Source organism: Vespula pensylvanica, chromosome 18, assembly GCF_014466175.1.
Source record: "Vespula pensylvanica isolate Volc-1 chromosome 18, ASM1446617v1, whole genome shotgun sequence".
Lineage (NCBI taxonomy): Eukaryota > Metazoa > Arthropoda > Insecta > Hymenoptera > Vespidae > Vespula > Vespula pensylvanica.
This window is the reverse complement of record NC_057702.1, coordinates 525,523-546,077: the sequence shown is the minus strand read 5'-3', so window position 1 is coordinate 546,077 and position 20,555 is coordinate 525,523. Positions and strand designations below refer to the sequence as shown.

At 47.3% G+C, this 20,555-nt stretch overlaps 1 protein-coding gene across 13 annotated transcripts in view; it reads left to right on the top strand.

The window, feature by feature from the left end:
* Positions 1–493: 493 nt before the first annotated feature.
* Positions 494–20,555, top strand: part of LOC122635426 (nuclear receptor coactivator 2-like) — a 39,284-nt gene continuing 19,222 nt past the window's right edge. For 5 of the 13 annotated variants that reach the window (XM_043825637.1, XM_043825648.1, XM_043825638.1 and 2 more), the window contains exons 1-3: positions 3,107–4,108; positions 16,149–16,256; positions 16,411–16,549. In XM_043825637.1, the coding sequence (XP_043681572.1) occupies positions 4,080–4,108; positions 16,149–16,256; positions 16,411–16,549 (276 nt within the window). In that variant the 5' untranslated portion in view covers positions 3,107–4,079. Of the gene's footprint in view, positions 624–3,105; positions 4,109–7,767; positions 7,887–15,277; positions 15,626–15,724; positions 15,903–16,148; positions 16,257–16,319; positions 16,550–20,555 lie in introns of those variants that run through there. The other 8 variants (XM_043825636.1, XM_043825642.1, XM_043825646.1 and 5 more) reach the window with 8 other exon arrangements.

Genomic DNA, 20,555 nt, shown 5'->3' with positions numbered 1-20,555 from the left:
AAAGGCGGACGTAGAAGAGCCTGAGAAACGAAGAAACCAACGAGGAACGTATTTAAGAACGTGCCGGAAAGACTCGACGATCGCAGATTTTGGAAGAACCCTTCCGGTAAGAGAAAACGGGAGGAAGGAAGAACGCATTCGTTTTCGCGTATCAATCGTCCGAAGTGTGCGTTATTTCGCGTGTGTGTGCGCGATAATCGAAGAAGAGGAGAGTGTACGACATTGTCGTCGTTGTCGTCCGTAGTCGATAGAGGCCGATATTTACGCGTGCGTCCGTTACGATGTAACAGGAAAATGGCCTTTCCATCGGACGACGAGTGCTGTCTTTGAGTTGCGAACGAGCGAACACCAACGTCGTCGTGTCCCTTTCTTTCTTCGTGCTCTCGCGTCGTCGTCGTCGTCGTCGTCGTCGTCGTCGTCGTCGCCGCGCGTGTTTTCCTTTTTCTCGTGCGTGTTGTAGTGGCTTGCCTGTACAGACGTTTTCCGAGCAGGACGGACGGCGAGACAGAGACAGAGACAGAGAGAGAGAGAGAGAGAGAAAAGTCTCGAGGAGGTGTCGTCTCTTCGTCCTGACATGGAAGAACGATCCCTTTTCTCGATATCGACGGGCTGCATCTACGTCGGTGAGAAACAATTTTCTTTCGCCTCGATACTTATCGTAACGTCGTACGTTATCCGGTACGTCGTTAAAGCGTACACGCGTATCCATCCTTGTTCTCTCGATCTCTGTCTCGATAGTTTATCGCGATTTAACGACAAATCCTACGCATAACCTCTCTTTTTCGGTCGTTGGAAAGACGTATCGAGCACGTTTCCGAAGGAAGGTAAAGGAAAAGCAATAACGATGAAAATTCGTTTCGTGCGTATCTTTCATTCGACTACGTATCGTGGACGTGAAAATACTTCAAAGGGTAAAGGAGGTTAGGCTTTTGTTGTGATCGAAAACATCGTAATACGTTCGATTTAAATCTTGAAACGCGGATATACGTGACGATGCTCCGAATGAGAGACCTTTGAGGTTATGTGACGTTGTAACTCGAAAACCGACTAACGTTAGATCGAAATAAACCAAACAGGTGTAGACGAAAACATTTCGAAGAAGAGATTGTCGAGGTTATGCGACGTTTTAATATCGAGAATATATTCGATTTAAATGACGAGAAAGAGATCCAAAATATCGGAGAAAAAGTATGCGCGCGACGATTCTCTCTCTCTCTCTCTCTCTCTCTCCTTCTCTCTTTCTTTCTCTGCGGGCCCCCACCCCTCGTCCCTTCGGCGAGACGAAGCTTCGTAGAATCGAAGAACGTAGCCACCTTCGCACGGCCCAATGCGCATGCCCCGCGCGTTAACGTTACGAGATACATATATAAGTTTGCAAACGAAGAGGCGCGTCACGAGACGTTCGTTCGTTCGTTCATTTCTTCGTTCGCCCGCTCGCTCGCTCGCTCGCGAGACTTCGAAAAGCGACTCGAATTTCGATGGATCGCTGTGCGTGCGATTATTACGAGAGAACGTTGACTACGCTCGTGTCACTCGAGACGTTTCTTTCCAAGAGATTCTCCTTTATCTCTAGATAACGATTCATCATCGTTACAATTACCTCGTATTCTCTTTGTTGTCAAAGATCTTACATAATTATTTTACATTATTTACCCTTTACGATCCAATCCTCTCTTCGCCCGTGTCAAATCAAAAATTATCCAACGCGAAAGTTATCGGGTTTGACATAGTATTTTGTTTCGATGCGATAGTATGGTATCGGGTTGGCCAATAATAGAGGAAAGTAATGTGTCGCGAGGAATAGCAACCTATTTTTATTAAATCTGTCAATTTGGTAGCGGCTCGAAAGGAGGAAAGACGATCGAGTAAACTCGACTAACCTAGGTCGATCTAACGATTGCAAAGATATCGATAATATTTTTAAAAGAGACGCTAGAGAGTCGTAGCGTTAAAGTTACGCGATATGTCGCAGAGAGGGATGTTTCGAATGCTCGAATAAATAATCAAGACGAAATGTTGCCAGGCTCAGTCGTGTAAAGATTCGAATTCGGGTCATCGTTGTTGCGATAGAGCAATAAATGGCCCACTTTTCGAAATCCCTCGAGTCGTAACGAGTTCAGAACGATAACGTCTATTTCGTGGGTAGGCATCGAGTTTATCGTTCTTCACGTATCTAAATTCTATGCTTAAAATGCAATTTTTTGATCATTTTTAAACGGGCGCGCGCGCGCGCGCGCACATAGGTATGACGTGGGTGTGTATATATATATATAGACACACACGGATGCATATATATATATATATATCGATTTTGAGATGACTCGAGGTCGATAAACGAGGGCATTCGGATTAACAATGCGCTATCTGACAGATAATAATTTCTTATCGCAACTACGTTTCTTTGGTAAGGAGATGCTCGTTTCTTTGAAACAACCTAGCCGTACCACGTGGATACGACCGAGTAACGCGTAAAACTGGGATACTTTGGACACGAACGAATGATCGATAAAAAATATTTCAACGTTTCGAAGAGAGTACGTTTGCCAATCTCTACGTAGCGATGGAGTGTAGCATTCGATATCGATATACGGATTATCCGTAAACCCTTCGTCGAGTTGTTAATTAAAATAGAAAAACAAGGAAGTTGTTCGGTGTCGCGAGGAAGACTACGTCAAAGGATTTTTTTTTACAAGATGCACCTTTCTAGGAAAATCTTCTTTTTTCGAGATGGTGTTTTTTCCCTCCCCCCACTTGTAGGGATATATCGATATTGATTATCACTATTAATAATATTTATACGACGACGAAGAATAACGCGGGACGATATTCAGAGTCGTCGTCGTCGATCCGCTGATATCTCTTCGTTCGTTTTTTTACGCGAAAGTTGGAATTACGAGGGCATTGAGGACAGACGCAATGTCTCGATCGTTCGTAAATCGTCGTAAAGAAGTTTTCCCCGAGAAAATTCGCGGTCCGTACGAACGATCTCCTCTCTAAATCTGTTATTGAAACGAGATAAGTTCTTCCAGAGCGAACGAGGGATTTTGAAATCGCTGACGTTACGTATCGGCCAACCCGATGCGACGCGTTGCCCGAGCCAATCGAAAAGAAAGATAGAGGGTTTTCGTTAGGCGAAGAAAGGCACCGAAGAGATTTCTAATAACGAATGTTTTCTCTTACGTTTTAGAATCGATCGACGAATCGTTAAGGTTTCGTACAATCGACACGAGAGAATTAGAACCGTGAGGAGTATAAGGGAAAAAGCGGTAAAGGTGGAGGTGGAGGAGGGCGGAGGACGGTCGCGTCGTCGTCGAGGAGTTCGACGATTGAAAATTATGTTCAAACTGAATGTTACGGGAGTGGCGAAGAAGAAGAAGAGGAATTCGATCGGGCTATCTTGCTCGTGTAGAGAAAAAGGGATCGAGGAGAAGGAGGAAGACGGGGAGGAGGTCGTCACCGGCTTTGCCGTCCTCGTCGTCCTCGTCGTTGACGTCGTTGACGTCGTTGACGTCGTGGACGTCGTTGACGTCGTTTCGTCGTTCGAAAACGTTAGATTTCACGATTCCCGTGAAAGTCTCGGCGACTCTCGCTGCCGCTCTCGTATCATCTTCATTTCTCATCGAGACGAAGAAGACGAAGAGAAAAAGAAGGAGAAGAAGAAGGATACCGGTGAACTTCGATAAACGAGAGGCCAACGAGAGAGAGAGAGAGAGCGATAGGCCTCGTTTTACGACGAATCGTGAACGAAGAGAAAGAAAAACTCCAATTTCGGAAGTGCTTCGGAAGAAAGTAGTTTGGTGAAAACTTGTGCTCGCTATTATTTTCTTCGGCTATTATCGTTTTCGTTTCGTTTCGTTTCGCTCTCTTCTTTTCTTCTTCCTCCTCTTCCTTTCTTCTCTTTCTTCTTATACGGTGAATGTACGTAGAGAAAAATCGTCGTTCCCCGTGAGTTCGGTGAACTCGTGCATCTTTGTTCTAACGTGACTCGTTCGGCAGAGGTGTCTTTGGATTTTCAGACATTTTGCACGGATCTTCCCCGGCAATGCGACGCCGCGCCTATTCTCCGTGAGAGGAGGCACATGTCCATTGCTACGGCTGAAAATGCAGGGTAAGTTTGTCCATTTTTCTTTTTTCTTTTTTCTTTTTTCTTTTTTTCTTCTTCTTCTTCTTTTCCTTTTTCCTAAATCCTCCTTGTCGCTATTTCCGGTGCGCTACGTTAGCATCGATCGTCTCGATTCGCGAAGAAAGTTGAGATACGCGGAGAGCGAGTTTGAAAATTGGAAGCGGCGTGAAGTCGAGTCGGCCGAAACATCGTTTCTTCTTTAGCCTTTATCGTTCACGCCGTGCTGTTATATAACGAGTTACGATTCGGATCGCGCGTCGTTGCATCGAATTTGCGTGCGCGAATCGAAACGACTTCCACTCCTTCTACGTTACTTTATTCTCTTCTCCCTCTTGCCTCTCCTCCCCTGTATCAAACGTAGAAACGCGAAATTCGTTGATTCGTCATCGAGAAGAAAGCCACGGGCCATGCTCGTTGCTTCTATCTTTCTTTTTCGCTCTCGCTCTCGCTCTCTCTCTCTCTCTCGCTCTCTCTCGCTCTCTCTCCCTCCCCCCCTCTCTCTCTCTCTACAAGGAGGAGCATTATTAGCCGAAGAAATTTTATTCGATGACGAGTAACACTGCGTTTCTTCGGATTGGGGATCGGGCGGGAAGAAGGAGGAGAGGTACGATATCAACGTCCGTCGTAAATACGTTATTTTTAGTATTCAACGCGCTTAACAACGATTACTATACAGTGTCAAGATATCTTTAATCGTTCCGTGGATGTTTGCCTCGGCGCTGACATTGATTGGCCGACAAGTTGCGTGACCTCCTTGTGTCGTTGATCGTAAAGAAAATTTGAGCGTTTCGAGAGGGAAATCGTAAGATATACCTATTTTCGATACAATTTTTCCTTTTAGAGAAACTATCACGTTCTTACTTACCGATATTTTCTTTTCTAATTCATCCACTCGTATCCCTCGTAGAAACGATCGGAAACTTATGCGTAAAATTCAAAGAGGAAAACCCTAAGACGCGTTTAACGTAATCTTCTCTCTATTGCAGGAAGTAGTATTTCGCATTTTATTAGTTTATTTGTCTTGCCGGTCGAAAAAATCGGTCGATTTCTTTGACTCGGGCAATTTCGCATAATTTCGACGTCCCCGAGGCTTCGTTGATGAAGGGTCTGATTTCAGAGGTAGGCAATCATGGCGAATTATCGGCATATTTTTCGTCATTAGCTTACTTGGCCGATAGTCGAAGAACTAGAGGGAACAAACGACCACCGTTAGATCCTACGTCGTGTAGTTCCTTCATAGAGAGGAATCTTCTCAAGGTCAACAGCAGGCAAGCAGTCGGCAAAGCGGCGGGCGGTGGCGGTGGCGGTGGCGGTGGCGGTGGCGGTGGTGGTGGAGGCGGCGGCGACGACGACTGTGCCAACTCCAGGCCACGAGGCACACGCGGCTGTTCTTATGTGGCCTCCCTCTCCCATTGAGCGTATACTCTCCGTCTGTTTCGGATCAGGCCCTTCCGGCCGGCCCTTCCTAGTTTCAGTTCCCCTCCACTCGGACGTGTCGGTCGAATGCATCGCCTTCTTAATTCCTCTCGAAAAAGTTCTATCTTATTCTCGACGTCCAAGCTTCGATCGACTTTATCTCGAAAACGCTGATTCTGCTGCGCGAAATCGAAAGAGAGTGGGGACATTCGGAGCATCGAACGCCGTCTAATCTTTCGTCTCTGAATGGCATTTGAATAATTTCGACTGCAGGAAATATCGATCAGTCGTACGTTTGCTTCGAGAGTTAACCGCTTTCTCGATTCCCGCCCGTATACATATCGATCGGTCCCGTATGATAACAGGGTCGTGGACGTTCATAAATTCCGTCTTGGTGCCGTTGACGTTGAGAGTATTTCTTTTCGTTAAAAAAATGTTAGTTCGTTACCTTGACGTCATTTCTTATTAATCCGCTCGAACGGAATCCGAGGTTAACGACCTTTCTACCCCCTTCTCTATCTCCCTCCCCTTCGAAGGCAAAGTAAGCTCGACGAGGAAGCAAAAGTTGAGCGTAACGATCGTCTTAAAAGTATCGCTAAAAACTCGCTCGGTACGTTTCTTATTTTTCGATCTTTATGTATCGGCCAATCTCGGGAAGATCCAATAAGAGAGAGAGAGAGAGAGAGGGTGGGAGGGAGACGAGCGAGGGTGAGGGAGAGCCCTCGGAGAGAAAGAAGTAAAGAGGCCTCGTTTCCTCGGCAATTTAGGCATGCACCCGCTTCTTCTACCTTCCTACCTGCCACTCGGTGGGGGCTAAAATTACGTTTTCTCGGTAAAGCAACGCAAGAAGCGAAGCCACGGCCGAGCAAAAGGATCAAAATCGTCGACGCCGAGTGTGCGCATGCTGCTGCTGCTGCTGCTGCTGCTGCTGCTGCTGCTCGAGAGAGAGAGAGAGAGGAGTAGGCAGTTTTGTCTAGAAAGTTAGGCGACGTCGAGGGGATGACCATGGAAGTAAACTACGTTACACAAGCTTAACGGCGTGGCATGCCGCTGTTACGGCACACCGCGTGTTGTCGCTACTTGTGAGAGAAACTCGGCACAGAGAGAATATTGTTTTTACTAAAAATTCAAGCAGAATTCACAAGGCGTTTGGAAGAAGCGTGTTCTTTAGGTTAATGCGAATTTCTCTCGATTCTCCGCGACTTCGTGACGCGAGTATGATATTTTTGTGTGTCTTTCGTGGCACTGGCCCAAAGCAAGCACGTGACCCTTTCGTTTCCAGGGAGTTTGAGAGAGAAATGCTCGTATCGTCGTTTGTAGGGGGTAAGGTTCTCGTTAAAAATTTCTTATTAATTTCTCCTCGTTCGTCGTTGCGCGTAGGAAACGCCTGACGTTCGATTCTCCTTCGATATCGCGATCGCTAGCATCGGCGAATAAGCGCGTCGTTTTCGCTGCCACTCCTCCACCTTTTTCTTCGACTAAGAAACATAACGGTCGACGTCTTCGACGCTCTATCGTAGGTATCGTATTCCGGTCACGAGATACCGAGCCGATCGCGTCCGACGAGTTGGTCGCTTCAACGACGATTCGAGATCTTCGGCGAAGGAAAAAAATCAAATTTTATTTCGCGCGTGCCCGATATATCGCTTTTATCGTCGACCTAGCTATCGTAGATTTTAGCGGAGAAAGAACGAAATTGAATGAAGTAATCGCGCGGAAGAAAAAACATGTCTGGCTGTAGAATCTCCGATCGGGAGGAACTTTACGATGGAGCTCGTTTTCCAAAGTATCCTTCGCGATCCCTAAAACACTGACCGTCTGAAAGGAGAAAAAGGCCCGATCGAAAGCGGATTCGAATTCGGTTGAAAATTGTGCTACGTTAAACGTGGATATAGTCTGCGTCGACTGTGGCGGCATCCGCGAAATCGATACAACGCGTTCACGAACACATTGCACCGGACTACGGACTAGAAGGCACGACTACAATAATAAGAAGTAGGAAGAGTAGGAGTAGAGAGGGTGAAGGACGAAGAGGAGGGAGGAGGAAACCGAGGGAGGATGGCAGTAGCGACGCGACGATGGCGACGACGACGCCGACGCCGCTCGTCGAGAGAAACGATCTCTCTCTCTCTCTCTCGCTCGCTCGCTCGCTCGCTCGCTGCCTCTCTCGCCCTCCCGAACGAGAGGCAAAGAGGGGACGAGGGAACGACGTTATATCGCGGAGGGATGGAGAGCGGCACATATCGACCGGTCTACGAAGAACGAGCGCCAGTCGAGAACAGGGGTCAAGGTCGTCGAATGTACCACGCCTGCCTCCATCACCCAATAACGCGGCCGACGTAGACCAGTGGAGTAGAATACTTTTCTCTCTCTCTCTCTCTCTCTCTCCTCCCCCTACACGTTCACCTCCGTTTTTCCTCCGTTTTTACTTGCCATTTTTTTCGTCCAAGCACCTTTACGAATTTGCCAATGCCCGCTGAAATTGAATAAAAATTGATCGTTAACGCTTAAAAAGCATCCAGACGGGGAGCTATCGTGTTCGTTTACCTCGTTTGTGTAATAATTTAGAGAGCGGAGGTTCTGATGTAAGACGGTATCCTCGAAAGAGGACTATACTTGGATTTATGATTCATCTCTTTCGCGAAACAATGGCTGGAAACGTAGACGTGAAAAATTTCAAGTCCGCTACGGGAGAACAATGATAAATCTCAGGGTCTAATTTATTTGGAAATTTCTCGTTCGTATAAAAAATATAACTATCGGATGGAAATGGACGGATGAAATGCCGGTACTTACTTATCGACTCGCCGGGGACTCGTTTATTTCCATTATGTTCGCTCGAAGTATTTCATGGTTGTTCCTAACGACATTCACTATACAATTTCACGCTTCGCACGAAGCGATTGCGTCGCCGCGCGGTGTCGAAACGCACACGGGAGTCGTGTGTGCGGAGGAATTCGAGTACGGCACGCGTTCTTTCCTCGACGTGTCTTGGCCTCGACGATTTTTACACCGGGAAATCGATAAACTTTGCTTTCATAATAATATGGGTACTTGGACGTGTTTACGATTCGGACTTTTCGAGCGTTAAACATAAAGGAACGAAGAAAGAATTTGGCAAAATGCTGAAAGAAAAGGATTCGATTCGTCGAGGAGCGGTGGTGAAGCTGCCCCGTGTCAAACGAGTTCCGTGCATAGAAAGGTGTATTCGGAATATCGGTAAACGTGCTTTCGAGACAAGGTCGAAACGTATAGAGTATCCTGTCTCCGAAGGGAGCGTTCGCATTTCGGCAGAAGCGAAGCGTGTGGAATTTCATTTTGCGTCTTGAACGCTTCGCTCCGCTCCGTTTCTCCTCCCCTCTCCCTCCACGTTCCGCACTGTCCTGCCCTAACCGTGCGGCGCACCGTAAAAAGAACCTAAACGCCCTAGCCGTAGACAGATTCTATAAGGCTCCCTCGAACCCTTTGTTCTCCGAAGGCCACGAATTTTGCCCGTATACGCCTAGTCTCGGCCATTATTATTATTATTATATAACCTAACCGAACGATATATCTAGTTTCGCTTCGAAACCACGATCGCGTTGCCTCTACGAAAACGCGTTTCTGTTTCCTCGACGAGCCGAATTCTATTCCGCTTAGATAATTTTCATTTTAATAATTCTTTATCGAAACTCGAGCGTTCCTTCCAAGGCGGTTCGACTCGTTCGATCTAGTCTCGCTCGGTACGGTAGTTTAGGACGAGTATTCGTCGAGACGTAGGGTCGCTTCATGAAAATATTTTTCGATAAGATGCGAGGGGTTCGACTCGATTTATATAATAGTGCAAGTCTCCGTAGACGTATCGCTAATCTTCGAACTGTCGTCGTAACGAGTCCATCCACATCGTTACCTCGTTTTTATCGCCTTCGCCTTTCGTACACATATACGCTATAATCTCTGCGATTAGAGATAACAAAATTGAAATTTCTCGTCGACTGCTCGCGATCGGCTGGCACTATTACGCCATTTAACGTTCGCATCGGCCGTTCGTCTTTACTCGAAACAACAAAGAAGGAAAAAAAAGAGAAAAGGAAAGATTTGAACCGCAGTAGCGGAATGTACTAGCAACGGCTACTGGCAATACGCGCAAAGTACGATAGTTGATGCCAAATCAAAACCGGAAACCTGTTATTTTTTCGTACCGTTGCTACTGTCTAACGTACGAGAGAGTGCTCGGTCTTAAAATCTCTCCCCTCTCCCTCCATATTCATCGACGAGTTTCCACTCGGTTTGAAAATACCAACCGCGATTTACATCGATGCCCGTCGATGCTTCTCGTGGGGCAGGTCAGTCCAGCTCGCACGGTATATGCCTACTTGGCATAACGTGCGCGCGCGCAACTTACGCTTCCTTCGGACTTTTTCCCATCGAATCAAAACTCTTCCAACTCGTTCTTTCGCACATAGTCCGCCGGTTCTAAATTCAGAGCGAGTTGGTATTTCCTATCGACCATGCTTCTCGCATCGATCCTTAAAGCGTTTTATAAGGTTAAAACGTCATCCGCGTTAGCGTACCCGTCGTTAAATGTCGTTCAATTTGTATCGAGATACGAAGACGCGTAGAGTCGTTGAAAAAATTGAACCTTTGAAAACGGACGCGTCCGTCGAGAAGGCTTCGCGCGTAATTTTTGCCGAGACAAAGACGCGCGTTCTAAAACGTTCGAGTTCTTTCTCAGGGAACTGAAAAGAAGGAATACTTGCTATCGGTAAAAGGGGAGGTACAAGGGTTTGACCTTGGAGGCAGCCGGCCTCGCGGAGAATCGTGTACGCGTTATAATCTGTCCGGCTTTTCGGCCGTTCTTTCGCATGAAATTTTGCTCCCTTTCGATGCAACAAGACGTTCTCCGACGACCGGATTTTAATTTTAACGTCGAGGGAGAGAGAGAGAGAGAGAGAGAGAGAGAGAGAGAGAGGAGCGTACGACGACGTTCTAAGAACTCGCTCCTCTTCCCTCTCTCTCTCTCCCTCCCGTTTCTTTTTCTTCGTGTTTCGAGGCACGATCTACGCGGTCCGCAAATCCCCGCATTTTCGGTAGATGCGCTTCTGAGAGAAATAAAAGAGAGGAAGCAGCCCTTATTCGAAATTCGTCGAGCAGAGAGAGAGAGAGAGAGAGAGAGAGAGAGAGAGAGAGGGTCTACTATCGATCCGTGCCAAGCCCTGTGACCGATGCGTTACGTGTAAACGCGTAACCTATGCGCGTTCTATGCGTTACAACGCGACGTACGTAGGTACGGATCTACGTGCGTATCGTTCCACACGAAATTTCCTTCCTACGGTTCGATCCCGATCGATCGACGATATCAACGATTTCGAAGTTGCAAGTGCGTTCCTCGATCCCGCGTTCGTCTAGCGTTTCAACTGCTGACGTCGACGGTACCCGCAGCAACGACCGCAGCGGAAATTCGAGCGGCAAAGTTAGTCGCGATCGAGCCTCGTCATCGTACGTCCACCTACACAAATATTGATACTCTCAACGTGTCATCATCTTTTTCTTTCGCGTCCGCAGTCCTCGTCTTCGCTTCGATAGCTATTATCTTTCTTACGTCGTGTTCGAGCGTCCTCCGTTGCGCGCCAGTTCTCTGTTTTGAGAATCTTCCGCGTTAAAAGTCGACAAAGTCGCGAAAAACGCATCCCCCGGCGCGTAAGAGGTAAAGACGAAAAACAGAAAACGGAAGAAAGAAGAAAAATCTCTCCCCGGGAAAGACTTTTGACGCTCTTTTCGGAGATGACGATACTAGTTCGGAATCGTAGGAGGAGGTCGCGCACTCGCTCGAACGCCGACGACTTCGACGGTTTTCGCATGATCCTTAACGGAGCGAGTTCGGTGCGACCATTTTCGGTGTACGCATTTTCCAAGAAGGAAATTTCTTTTTCCACGACTCGCGAACGACGTTTTCCGCGCGATCACCGAGGAGTCGAGAGGAGGAAGGAGTCCCTGGACGAAGAAAGAAACAAAAAAAAAAAAAAAAGAAAGAAAGAAAAAATGATCGATCCGTCGTATTGATCTTCGTTACGTAACGCTGTCCTGCCCTAGAAGAGCGGGGCTGCCTGGACAGCGGAGGAGAGATGGGGGTGAGGAGGACGCGTCGCGTCGCGTCTAAACCACTCCCTCTCTCCTCTTTCTCCATCTCTCTTTCTCTCTTCCTCCCGTGACGTAAAGACGCGAGTTACGTCATCATAGCAACAGCGGGGACACCGAGGCGGCGTCGTCTGTCGACATGGCAACTATTTCTCTCCCTTCCCACGTTACGTCTACATCGTGTTTATCATTAGCATCTCATCGAGCATAGCAGTATACCTCGTATTGTACGGCGGTCTTTCGGTCTTTTCTCGCAGCTAGTTTTTCGCCACGCACACGCGCGCGCACGAGCCGATTAACTCCCTACAAAGGCACGTTGCTTCGAATTCGTGCGTTCGTATTAGGCGCGCTCGATGCATTACCCGTAGCCTTTATTATATCGTTTATCGAAAAGAAAAAGAGAAAAACCGACTCGCTCGAATTCCGATCGAGGTATCTCGAGCGAGTCGAACGATCGAAATGGGACCGAGCCAAAAGCGAATTTCAGGTTGCCGCGAGAGAGAAATGGAGAGTCGTTCCGAGTATCCAGCTGGTGCTACAAGTTCAATCTGGCAGCTGTTCGAAAGCACGAACTTGGGAGAGGGAGCGAGGGGAGGGGAGGAGGAGGAGAGAGAGAGGGGGTGGGAGGGAAGAAAGAGCGACCGAGCGACGCTCGTCGATGGAAGAGATCGTAGAGACGTCATCGAGGCGTATCGGTTTAAAGTTCGATCGATGCCGAGAACGGTACGTCGGTCGCTGAAACGCCATGGTGGTGTGTCCGAGCTCTCGGCGAAACGAGGACGCGCGTTTTTCTTTCATTTTTTTTCTCCTTCTTTCTTCTTTCCTTCTTGTTTCGTTGAAAAACGATAATGACCCTTCGAACGTACGTCTCAGCTTCGTTTTCTACGTGTCTCTTTCGATTTCTTACTTTCGCGTTCGGCGAAAAGATTCGGTCGACGGTCGTAAACGTTTTTCGAATGTTTTTATTTAAATTTAGAACGACGAGGAAACGTTCGCGCGATCGGAGATTCGTAGATCGTCTCGATACCGGAGCAGTCGGAGTTTTCCCCGCTGGAAACGATAAAAAGATAAAACGGTGGCTAGTTCGCGGCTGTTCGTAGGAAGTGACCGCACATTTAATTTGGTCGAGGTCTCTCGGTTACGCTTCGCTAGTAACACACTTCTCTGGTATAGGCACGCGCTCGTAAACTGTTCCAAAGACGCGAGTACCTCAGCCACGGCCATCGACCAGAGAGTTTCTGCGCTTAACTACTACCGATGTGTGTATACCCACCTCTCCGTTAGTGACCTACGCTTTCGCCGTTCCGATTCTTCTTTACGGAGTTCAGGTTCACTTTCCTTCGTCGTCCTCGCACGTTTGCCGTTCCCCCTTACCCGCTCTCCCCCGAGCCCTAGAGCTCCGTCCTCGAGCAAAGATTTTCTTTACGAGTCGAGATTCCCTAAAGGCGATCGAGATATCGCGGCCGTTAGCACGACTTGGAAGATTACGAAATCGTCAGGAAAAGTTTCTTCTTTCGATTTTTCTCGCGATTCGTAATTTATTCGCGAGCTAAGCCCTCTTTTTACGGACGATTCCGATCGATCGATTACGACGAATTTATCTTTCGATACGTCGGCTAAGAAGGATCGATCGTCTCGTATCTTGGCGTGTTTCTTATTTTTCGGCCGTCGCCCGGTTCGCCCGTTCTTTCCTAGGCGAGTTCGAATTTCCAGAGATTTCGATCTTCGTCGAAACGTCGCCTCTCTTCTCGAACGACCGACGATGGCAATTTTGAAAGCGAATTCGGTTGCCCGGTGAAAGCCGGTTGATGTCTCGGTAACGAACGCGCGCGACGCGGTCATCGAATCGTAGAATCGTTCTCTTTCGTCGATTCGCTTTTTTCTCTTTCGTCAAATCTAGCCTAGCGATTCGCGTTACGAAAGATCTTTCGCATCTTTCCAGAGATCGTTCGTTCGTTCGTTCGTTCGTTCGGTCGGTCGGTCGACTGCCATAGAAGGTCATTGGCGAACCGCTACTCCACTTTTCGATTCGAACGTTTCTAATATCGCGCGCTAGACTAAATATTAAACGAGACGACGCCGCCCCGCCTTTCCAAGTCTATTTCTAAATTCCCCTCGTTGTTCTTTCCTCGTCGATCGGTCGTGTGGAAAAGGGAACGTTATCGCGGCGAAGGAGACAAAAGGAAGGGAAATCGTTCGATCTTACGAAACGAATTGTCGAGATCGGGCCGAATAGTTAACGAATAAAATGCTCGATAGAACAGGTGTTCGTCCGTGAAAGTGCGAGTTTACCGTGATTGGAAGCGCGCTAGAAGCGAACGTCGCAACGGAGGACGATATATATCGACTGGAAGGAAGGCGAATGAGTGGTCGTATCGGTATGCGAGAAAGAGACGGTCGCAACCTTGGAGGGATCGGAACTTTAGAAGGCAGGAAGAATGTCGCATGAAAGTCGTATGAAAACGAAAACGTTTGAAAACTTTGCGAGAATTTCGACTTTCAGCGGATCTTCGCGTATCGAAAAAAATTGTGCGTCTTGCGTACGTCGCTCGGGCCATGGTTTTGTTCTACGAAACGAGTCGGACTACGCGATAGTTCGATCTTTGAATCTTTCTCGAAATCGGAAGCGTATCTTTCGAAGAAGGAGCGTGCCTCTCCTCCTCGTACGAACCTAGGAGCCTCGATACGATCGTTCTTTGAAAAAATCAAATGAAAGAAACGAAAGAAATAAAAGAAGGAAAGAGAGATATACTCCGAGAGAGTCGAGAACGTCTCGCTCGCTCGTTCGCGGGCTCGACGCGCATGTCCGCGTTGCCATGATCGCCCTGGCCCACTGACCTATATTACACGCGGGTACAGGTCCCGCATTTACGTGTCGACCCACAACCGATACTCCGAGCGTGGCGTCACAGCCGAGCCACGCTAGTTTGCTCGCTCGCGTCACGATTTTTCTTCTTTCTCGTACCTTACCTTTGCTCTTTCTGTTTCTCTCTCTTTCTCTTGCTCGCTCTCTCTCTCTCTCTCTCTCTCTCTTGATAATAGGAAACGAGTCGATCTATGATCTGGTGACGTTGGTGTATACTAGAAAAAGGAGAAGGGAGATACACGCGTGTGTGCGGGTGTCGTTGCCGAGCGTCTCTCTCTCTCTTTCTCTTAGAATTTAGTGCCGTCGTTGCTGCTATTAGGTGACGGGAGAAAGAGAAGAAGAAGAGAAATTGTCTCTCTCTCTCTCTCTCGCTCTCGCTCTCGCCGTAGTCAACGCGGTGAAAAGAGAAACCGAAAGAAGAAGAGAAGTTGTCTCTCTCTCTTCATCCTCTCCGCAAGAATTTCGTGTTATCGTTCCCGTTATTAACCCGTTGAAAAGAGAAACCGAAAGAAGCAGAGAAGAGGAGAGGTTCTTCCTGCCTGTCTCTCTTTTTTCACTTCTCTGCAGGAATTTAGCGTTATCTTCGCTGTTATTAGCCTGGCGAAAAGAGAAACCAAAAGAGAAGGAGACTGGATAAATCTGGGCAGAGGGAGAGAGAGAAAGAGGCGCAGCGAGTTGACAGCAACGTGGATGCACGGCACGATGCAAGGTGCTTTTCTGTGTGATAAGTTATGACGTAGGATCTCCGATCGTGTTCGCTCTCTCACCTACTTTTGCATCTCTTTTCATCGGATTGAAAGAGGGTGCGCGCGTCTTCCCGACGACCGTATCCCCTCCGTTTCGCTCGTTCCGTTCCGTTCGGTTTCATGGCGCATCGTGCAGTAGCAAGAATGAAAAAGTCAGTGGGTGTTGTTTCCTAGTCGACGACGTTCGCGATCAAGAGTTTCGGCGTATCGGTAATAATGGAGACCGAAGGAGTAACAAGAAAGATCGTTGTCGCGAGAGAAAAGAAACCGAATTTGTCCATCTTCGGGACGTTTCCCGTGTTTTCTTCCGCAAGACGGAAAATTGGAATCCTTGCGATCGCAGGGAAAGATCGCTCGGTGAGAGGCTCGTATTCTCGCGCGCAAAAGTTATTGATCAAGGCTCGCTTCGGCGTGGATGCTTGACGTAGTCGCAGAGAGAGAGAGAGAGAGGGGGGGGGGGGGAGATGGCAGAAAGTGCCGTTTTCCACAGAGAAACGACTACTTATCTGAAACAAGTTGCCCAAGATCTACATACCTACTAGTTCGTTAGATACTGCGAAACAATAGAATAGCGTGATTATCGGATTCCATGGATTCACCTTGCTTTCCAGTCTCATGAACACCATGCGACCGAGTTACGTTCGACCGTAATGTTACTCTCTTTCCTTTTCCCTTTCTCTGGAATCTCCTCGCCTCTAACTTTTTCACCAAAATATTTCTTTCTCTTTCGCTTTTTCCGTAGACGGCGACGAATGAAAATCTAGATCAGCGTCACGCGTAACGCCCATTATTTTCTCATTAGAGATTCGATCGTACTTCTGTTTACCACTTGTGACAGGAAATTTGTATCAACGTTGCTTTTCTTTTTTTCGGTCCGTAGGCCTAGCCCGTGTGAACTGCTGGACCCGCTGTGGGTCAAAATGAGCGCGATCACCGGTAGCATCGGCAAGAAAAGAAAGAAATCGGATGCCAAACCGCAATCGCAGATGTGAGTAAATACACACGACGATATATAATTCAGTAGATATTTAAACGAGAGGAATTTTCTAAGGAGAACGGATAGGCGAGTTGGACCTAAAATGTATTTACCGATAAAACGGAGGCACCGTACGAAATGACGTTTGCTTTTCGATCGTTTACAGTAACAAGTGCCTTAACGAAAAACGACGACGTAACCAGGAGAACCTGTATTTCGATGAGCTTGCCGAGCTGATTTCCGCCACGGACATGAGCTCTGGCAAGACCGACAAATGTCAGATCCTTCAGAGAACCGTCGATCAGGTAAGCTTCGCTCTTTTTTTCCACTTAATTTTGCGTCAGGATTGCGTAAATCGTACGCGATAGTACGGATGTATATTATATAAATTATGTAACGCGTCGTTCGCGTCATCGACGTGAATCGTTAAATTCGATGCTTCGCTTTTAGCGAATCAATCGCGATCGAAGATGGACAACGAAAAGCCGTGTAGCGTAAAACTCGGGAAATCGATCTAGAAATTCGTTCGTGGTCGCAGACCGTGTTTTCAAATCAAATTTGTTTTCCTATCGATAACGATTCGCTATCTCGTTCAACAACGACGATACCGATATGCTCGTTGATATTTCTTTAAATATTCTACTTTGGAAGCGCAAAGACTACGTGTACGCGCATATGTATGTGCGCGTATATATATATAGAGGGAGAGAGAACGCTGTAATCTTTGCGCTAGTCGAGAAACGAAACGTGGACCATCGAGATTTCGACCGACGAGATTTTGAATTAAGTGCTTCGCAAACAGATGATACGTAGGAAAGATTTCTCGATCGGGAGAAATCGGTATATGTAATTGCGATCGCACAAACGTCGAACGTTCTTATCGATAGCGTACGTTTTATCGATGCCAATACTGAAAGTATATCTCATTGGTTTTATCATTAATACCAATTAACTGTCAATATTTTTCGTTCAAGAAAGTATCACGAGATTTCGTTTTTGTTCGATCGCGAGAGAGAGAGAGAGAGAGAGAGAGAGAGTTTACCGACCTCTCGCGCAAAACTTTGATTTTCCTTTAACGTTGGTAATTTTCGTTCGTTCGGTCGTGTCGATCGCCTGGACGAATTTATTTTTCCTAAAGACTCAAACGTACGGGAACAAAGTGTTAAAAGGATAACATCGTTACTATCACCGTATATGGGTACGTGACGCATCGGACAGTTAAGAAAGATCTCTATGGAATGCACTGAAATCATAGCGCTACCATCGTCGTCGTTATTGTTGTTTCTACGGCGCGTCGTCGTTATTACGGATAAATATATTCAGTCCGATAAAATTCCAAATCGAAAAGTATTTTCTTCGATGGGAAAGAAAGAGAGCGATATAGTTCGATTCATCGCTTTCTTAAAATTCGTCGAAGCGGTCTTTGTTCTTGAGCATTCGGAGATTAGGAGAGTTAGAAACGTCGACGCTCTGACGCATCCGCTTGCGTAAATAAGACGCGATTGTCCCGTCCTTCCGTAATCGTCCATTATTCTTTCGATCGAGGATTAGTAATCGTCGATCGACTACGACGACCTCGTTTTCTACGTCTTTTGTGTTATGGATTACTAATTGTACGTATATACGTATAGAGGTGGTACAAACGTTTGCATTTTTTTCGATATAATTCGTAGTAGTTGGATTCGGGCTTTTGGACGGACAAGGTTCATCGATGCGCGATTGAGAGATGTCGATTGGAACGAATCGAGTATCGCGAAGCGAGGGTCTACTCGCGATTAGAAGAAACGTCGCGTAGGCGGGATTACCGAGTTCCTTCCAGGATGTCCGTGGGATATCGTGCCGTTGATAGCCACGGGCATACCGATGCAGTCGTTTCGAAGCGAAACCGTTCCAGTTGAAAACGTTTTTCTCTAAAGTTTTTTTTTTCCCCAAGTACGGAATATAGGTCGTAGCAGATTCGACGAGTCGTCGGCGTAGTTACACCTGTATACGCGATCTTTCGAAGTTTGATGGCGTTATGGAAGATTAAAAACTTGGGTCTTTTTAGAAACGCTGCTCGATCGAGAATGACTCCGCGGAGAAAGGGCTTTTGCTTTCTTTGTAAAGCAAAAGTAAAGGTATAATACGAGGCTACTCCTCGAGTCGTCGACCGAGCGAGATATCTCTAAATCTGGGCCAAGCGCGTCTTTTTTTCTTCTCGTTGAATCGATCCTGCTACGCGTCGCTCGAACGTATGCACCTCTTCGTGCGTACGAACGCGATCGTTGTGCGTCCGATGGAGCAGAGCGGAGGAAGAAGAGGAAAATCGAAGAAGAGATTATCGTCGTTTCCGTCTAAATTGCCACGTCAATGGCACCAAGAAAAAAGTCGCCGCGAGTGTTCCAGATTCCCTGAAATTCTCTCCGACGAATGAAATAATCTTCCGACGAAAATATTCGTCCGATCTAGTCGATAACATTCTACTTTTGTTTTCGAATCAATCTTCGTTTTACTGGAGTGACGAGCCGACCGATGACAAGATTATGCACGATTTTATTTTTAGGAGACGTTACGCGCGTTTCAACGTTCTTGCGAGACAATCGTCGTATCACGCTGGGAACGATGCAAAAGTTATATCGCGATAACGTTATATAGCGATTCGATGAAATCCTGTTAGGCTTACTTTACGCAGCGCATCGAATTATGATTCGGCAATAGAGTTACACGTTCGTGAGGTTCAGTTTTGGCGTCGCTGGCACAAATGCGACAAGCATCGATCTCGTTTCTCGAGGAAGAAGAGAGAGCTGTCTCGCTGCTCGTGGCTCGTGGCAGAGTTTCGCAAATCGCAGAAAGGTGTCCGTACTTTGCCCGGTTACCGGCTATGGAATGGATGTGTGCGCGCGCGCGCGAGTGCGTGCGTCGTGCGTGCGTGTATCGCGTCGAAGGAAAGAGAAGGGTTACGACTTCCCGTCTTCTCTGTCTCTCTCTCTCTCTCTCTCACACGCAGCACACACGCGCACCGTCACTCGCCGACTAACTCTCTCGCGCGAGCACGTTGCGCTAGAATCGTGCGCTTCACGGCCGAGCACGTGTCGATTCCGAAGGCGACAGCTTCGTAACGAAACGAAACGAAACTTCGCTCGCGCTGTGCCTTCTTCTTCATTCTCTTTTTTCCTTTGCGCATCTGTTTCGGAAATAACAGAAAACGCATCTTTGCACTTTTCTTTTTGAATTTTATTTTTACGTATCCTACGCAGGATAATGTTTGATCTTTAATAGTTTTACGATTCGATCGACAATGTCTAGTTTTTCGTCGATACCGATAGATGCGTTTTCTTCGTACTCTAAGCGAACAGAACTTTTCGATAGATCCAATCGATCTTCGTAGATTCGTCGGGGCCGTTGTCGGCTTGTCTAGTCTATTTGCGCAGGTACGTTCGATGGAAGGGACTCGGTCGTCTCTGGAAAGAGACGTTCTGATTTTGCAACGGTATTCGCGACGTAACGATGAAAACTAAAGAAAGAAAGTATGAATGGCAAAGATAGTGAGAGAAAGCTTAGGAGAGAGCGAGAAAGAGGGAGATGGATGGATAGATAGATAGTGCAACAAGACGGAGAGTAGACGGTTGGACGGACGGACAGAACTCGTGACGTGACCTTGAGTGACGTCACTGAGATCAATAGGAAGCGTCCTTTTTCGCGGCGTTACAACCCGAGAGAGCTACCTGAGCATGGATCTGCGTGACGTCACGTGCGCAGTAACGCGTTGCGCACGATCTTTCAGCGAGGCACCGACAGGCGGCTAGTAGGAAAGGGAGAGGAAAAGGAGGGTGAGGAGGCAAAGAGATACGACGACGACGACGACGACGACGACGGCGGCGGCGGCGGCGGTGGCGGTGGCGGCAGCAACGATCGAGTCTCCTGAGAGGAGAAACGAATCGAAAGAATTCGCAGCCTCGTATTTCGATCTTCTTCTCGATTCTCTAGGTCTAGAGCGGACTTTGACCTCGATAAGAAGAAGGTATATCTATGCGTACGAAAAGCGACGAACGAGGTTTCTTTTTTATCCATTTTTAGCTGCTCCCTTCGTTTGGATTTTTTCTTCTTCATAAATTGTACTTTATAAAGAATTCAGGGGAGGAAGAGAGTTAAGAATTTATCACGCTAAAATGGAGCTAGAGGTATCGCGATACTCGTACATATGTATGTATATGCACGCGCACGCGCATATGCGTGTGCCATCGTGAAACGACTAGCGGCAACATCGCACACCGTTTGTCGGACTCGGTGGAGTCACCGACTTTTCGAGGCCACCACCGCCACCACCACCAC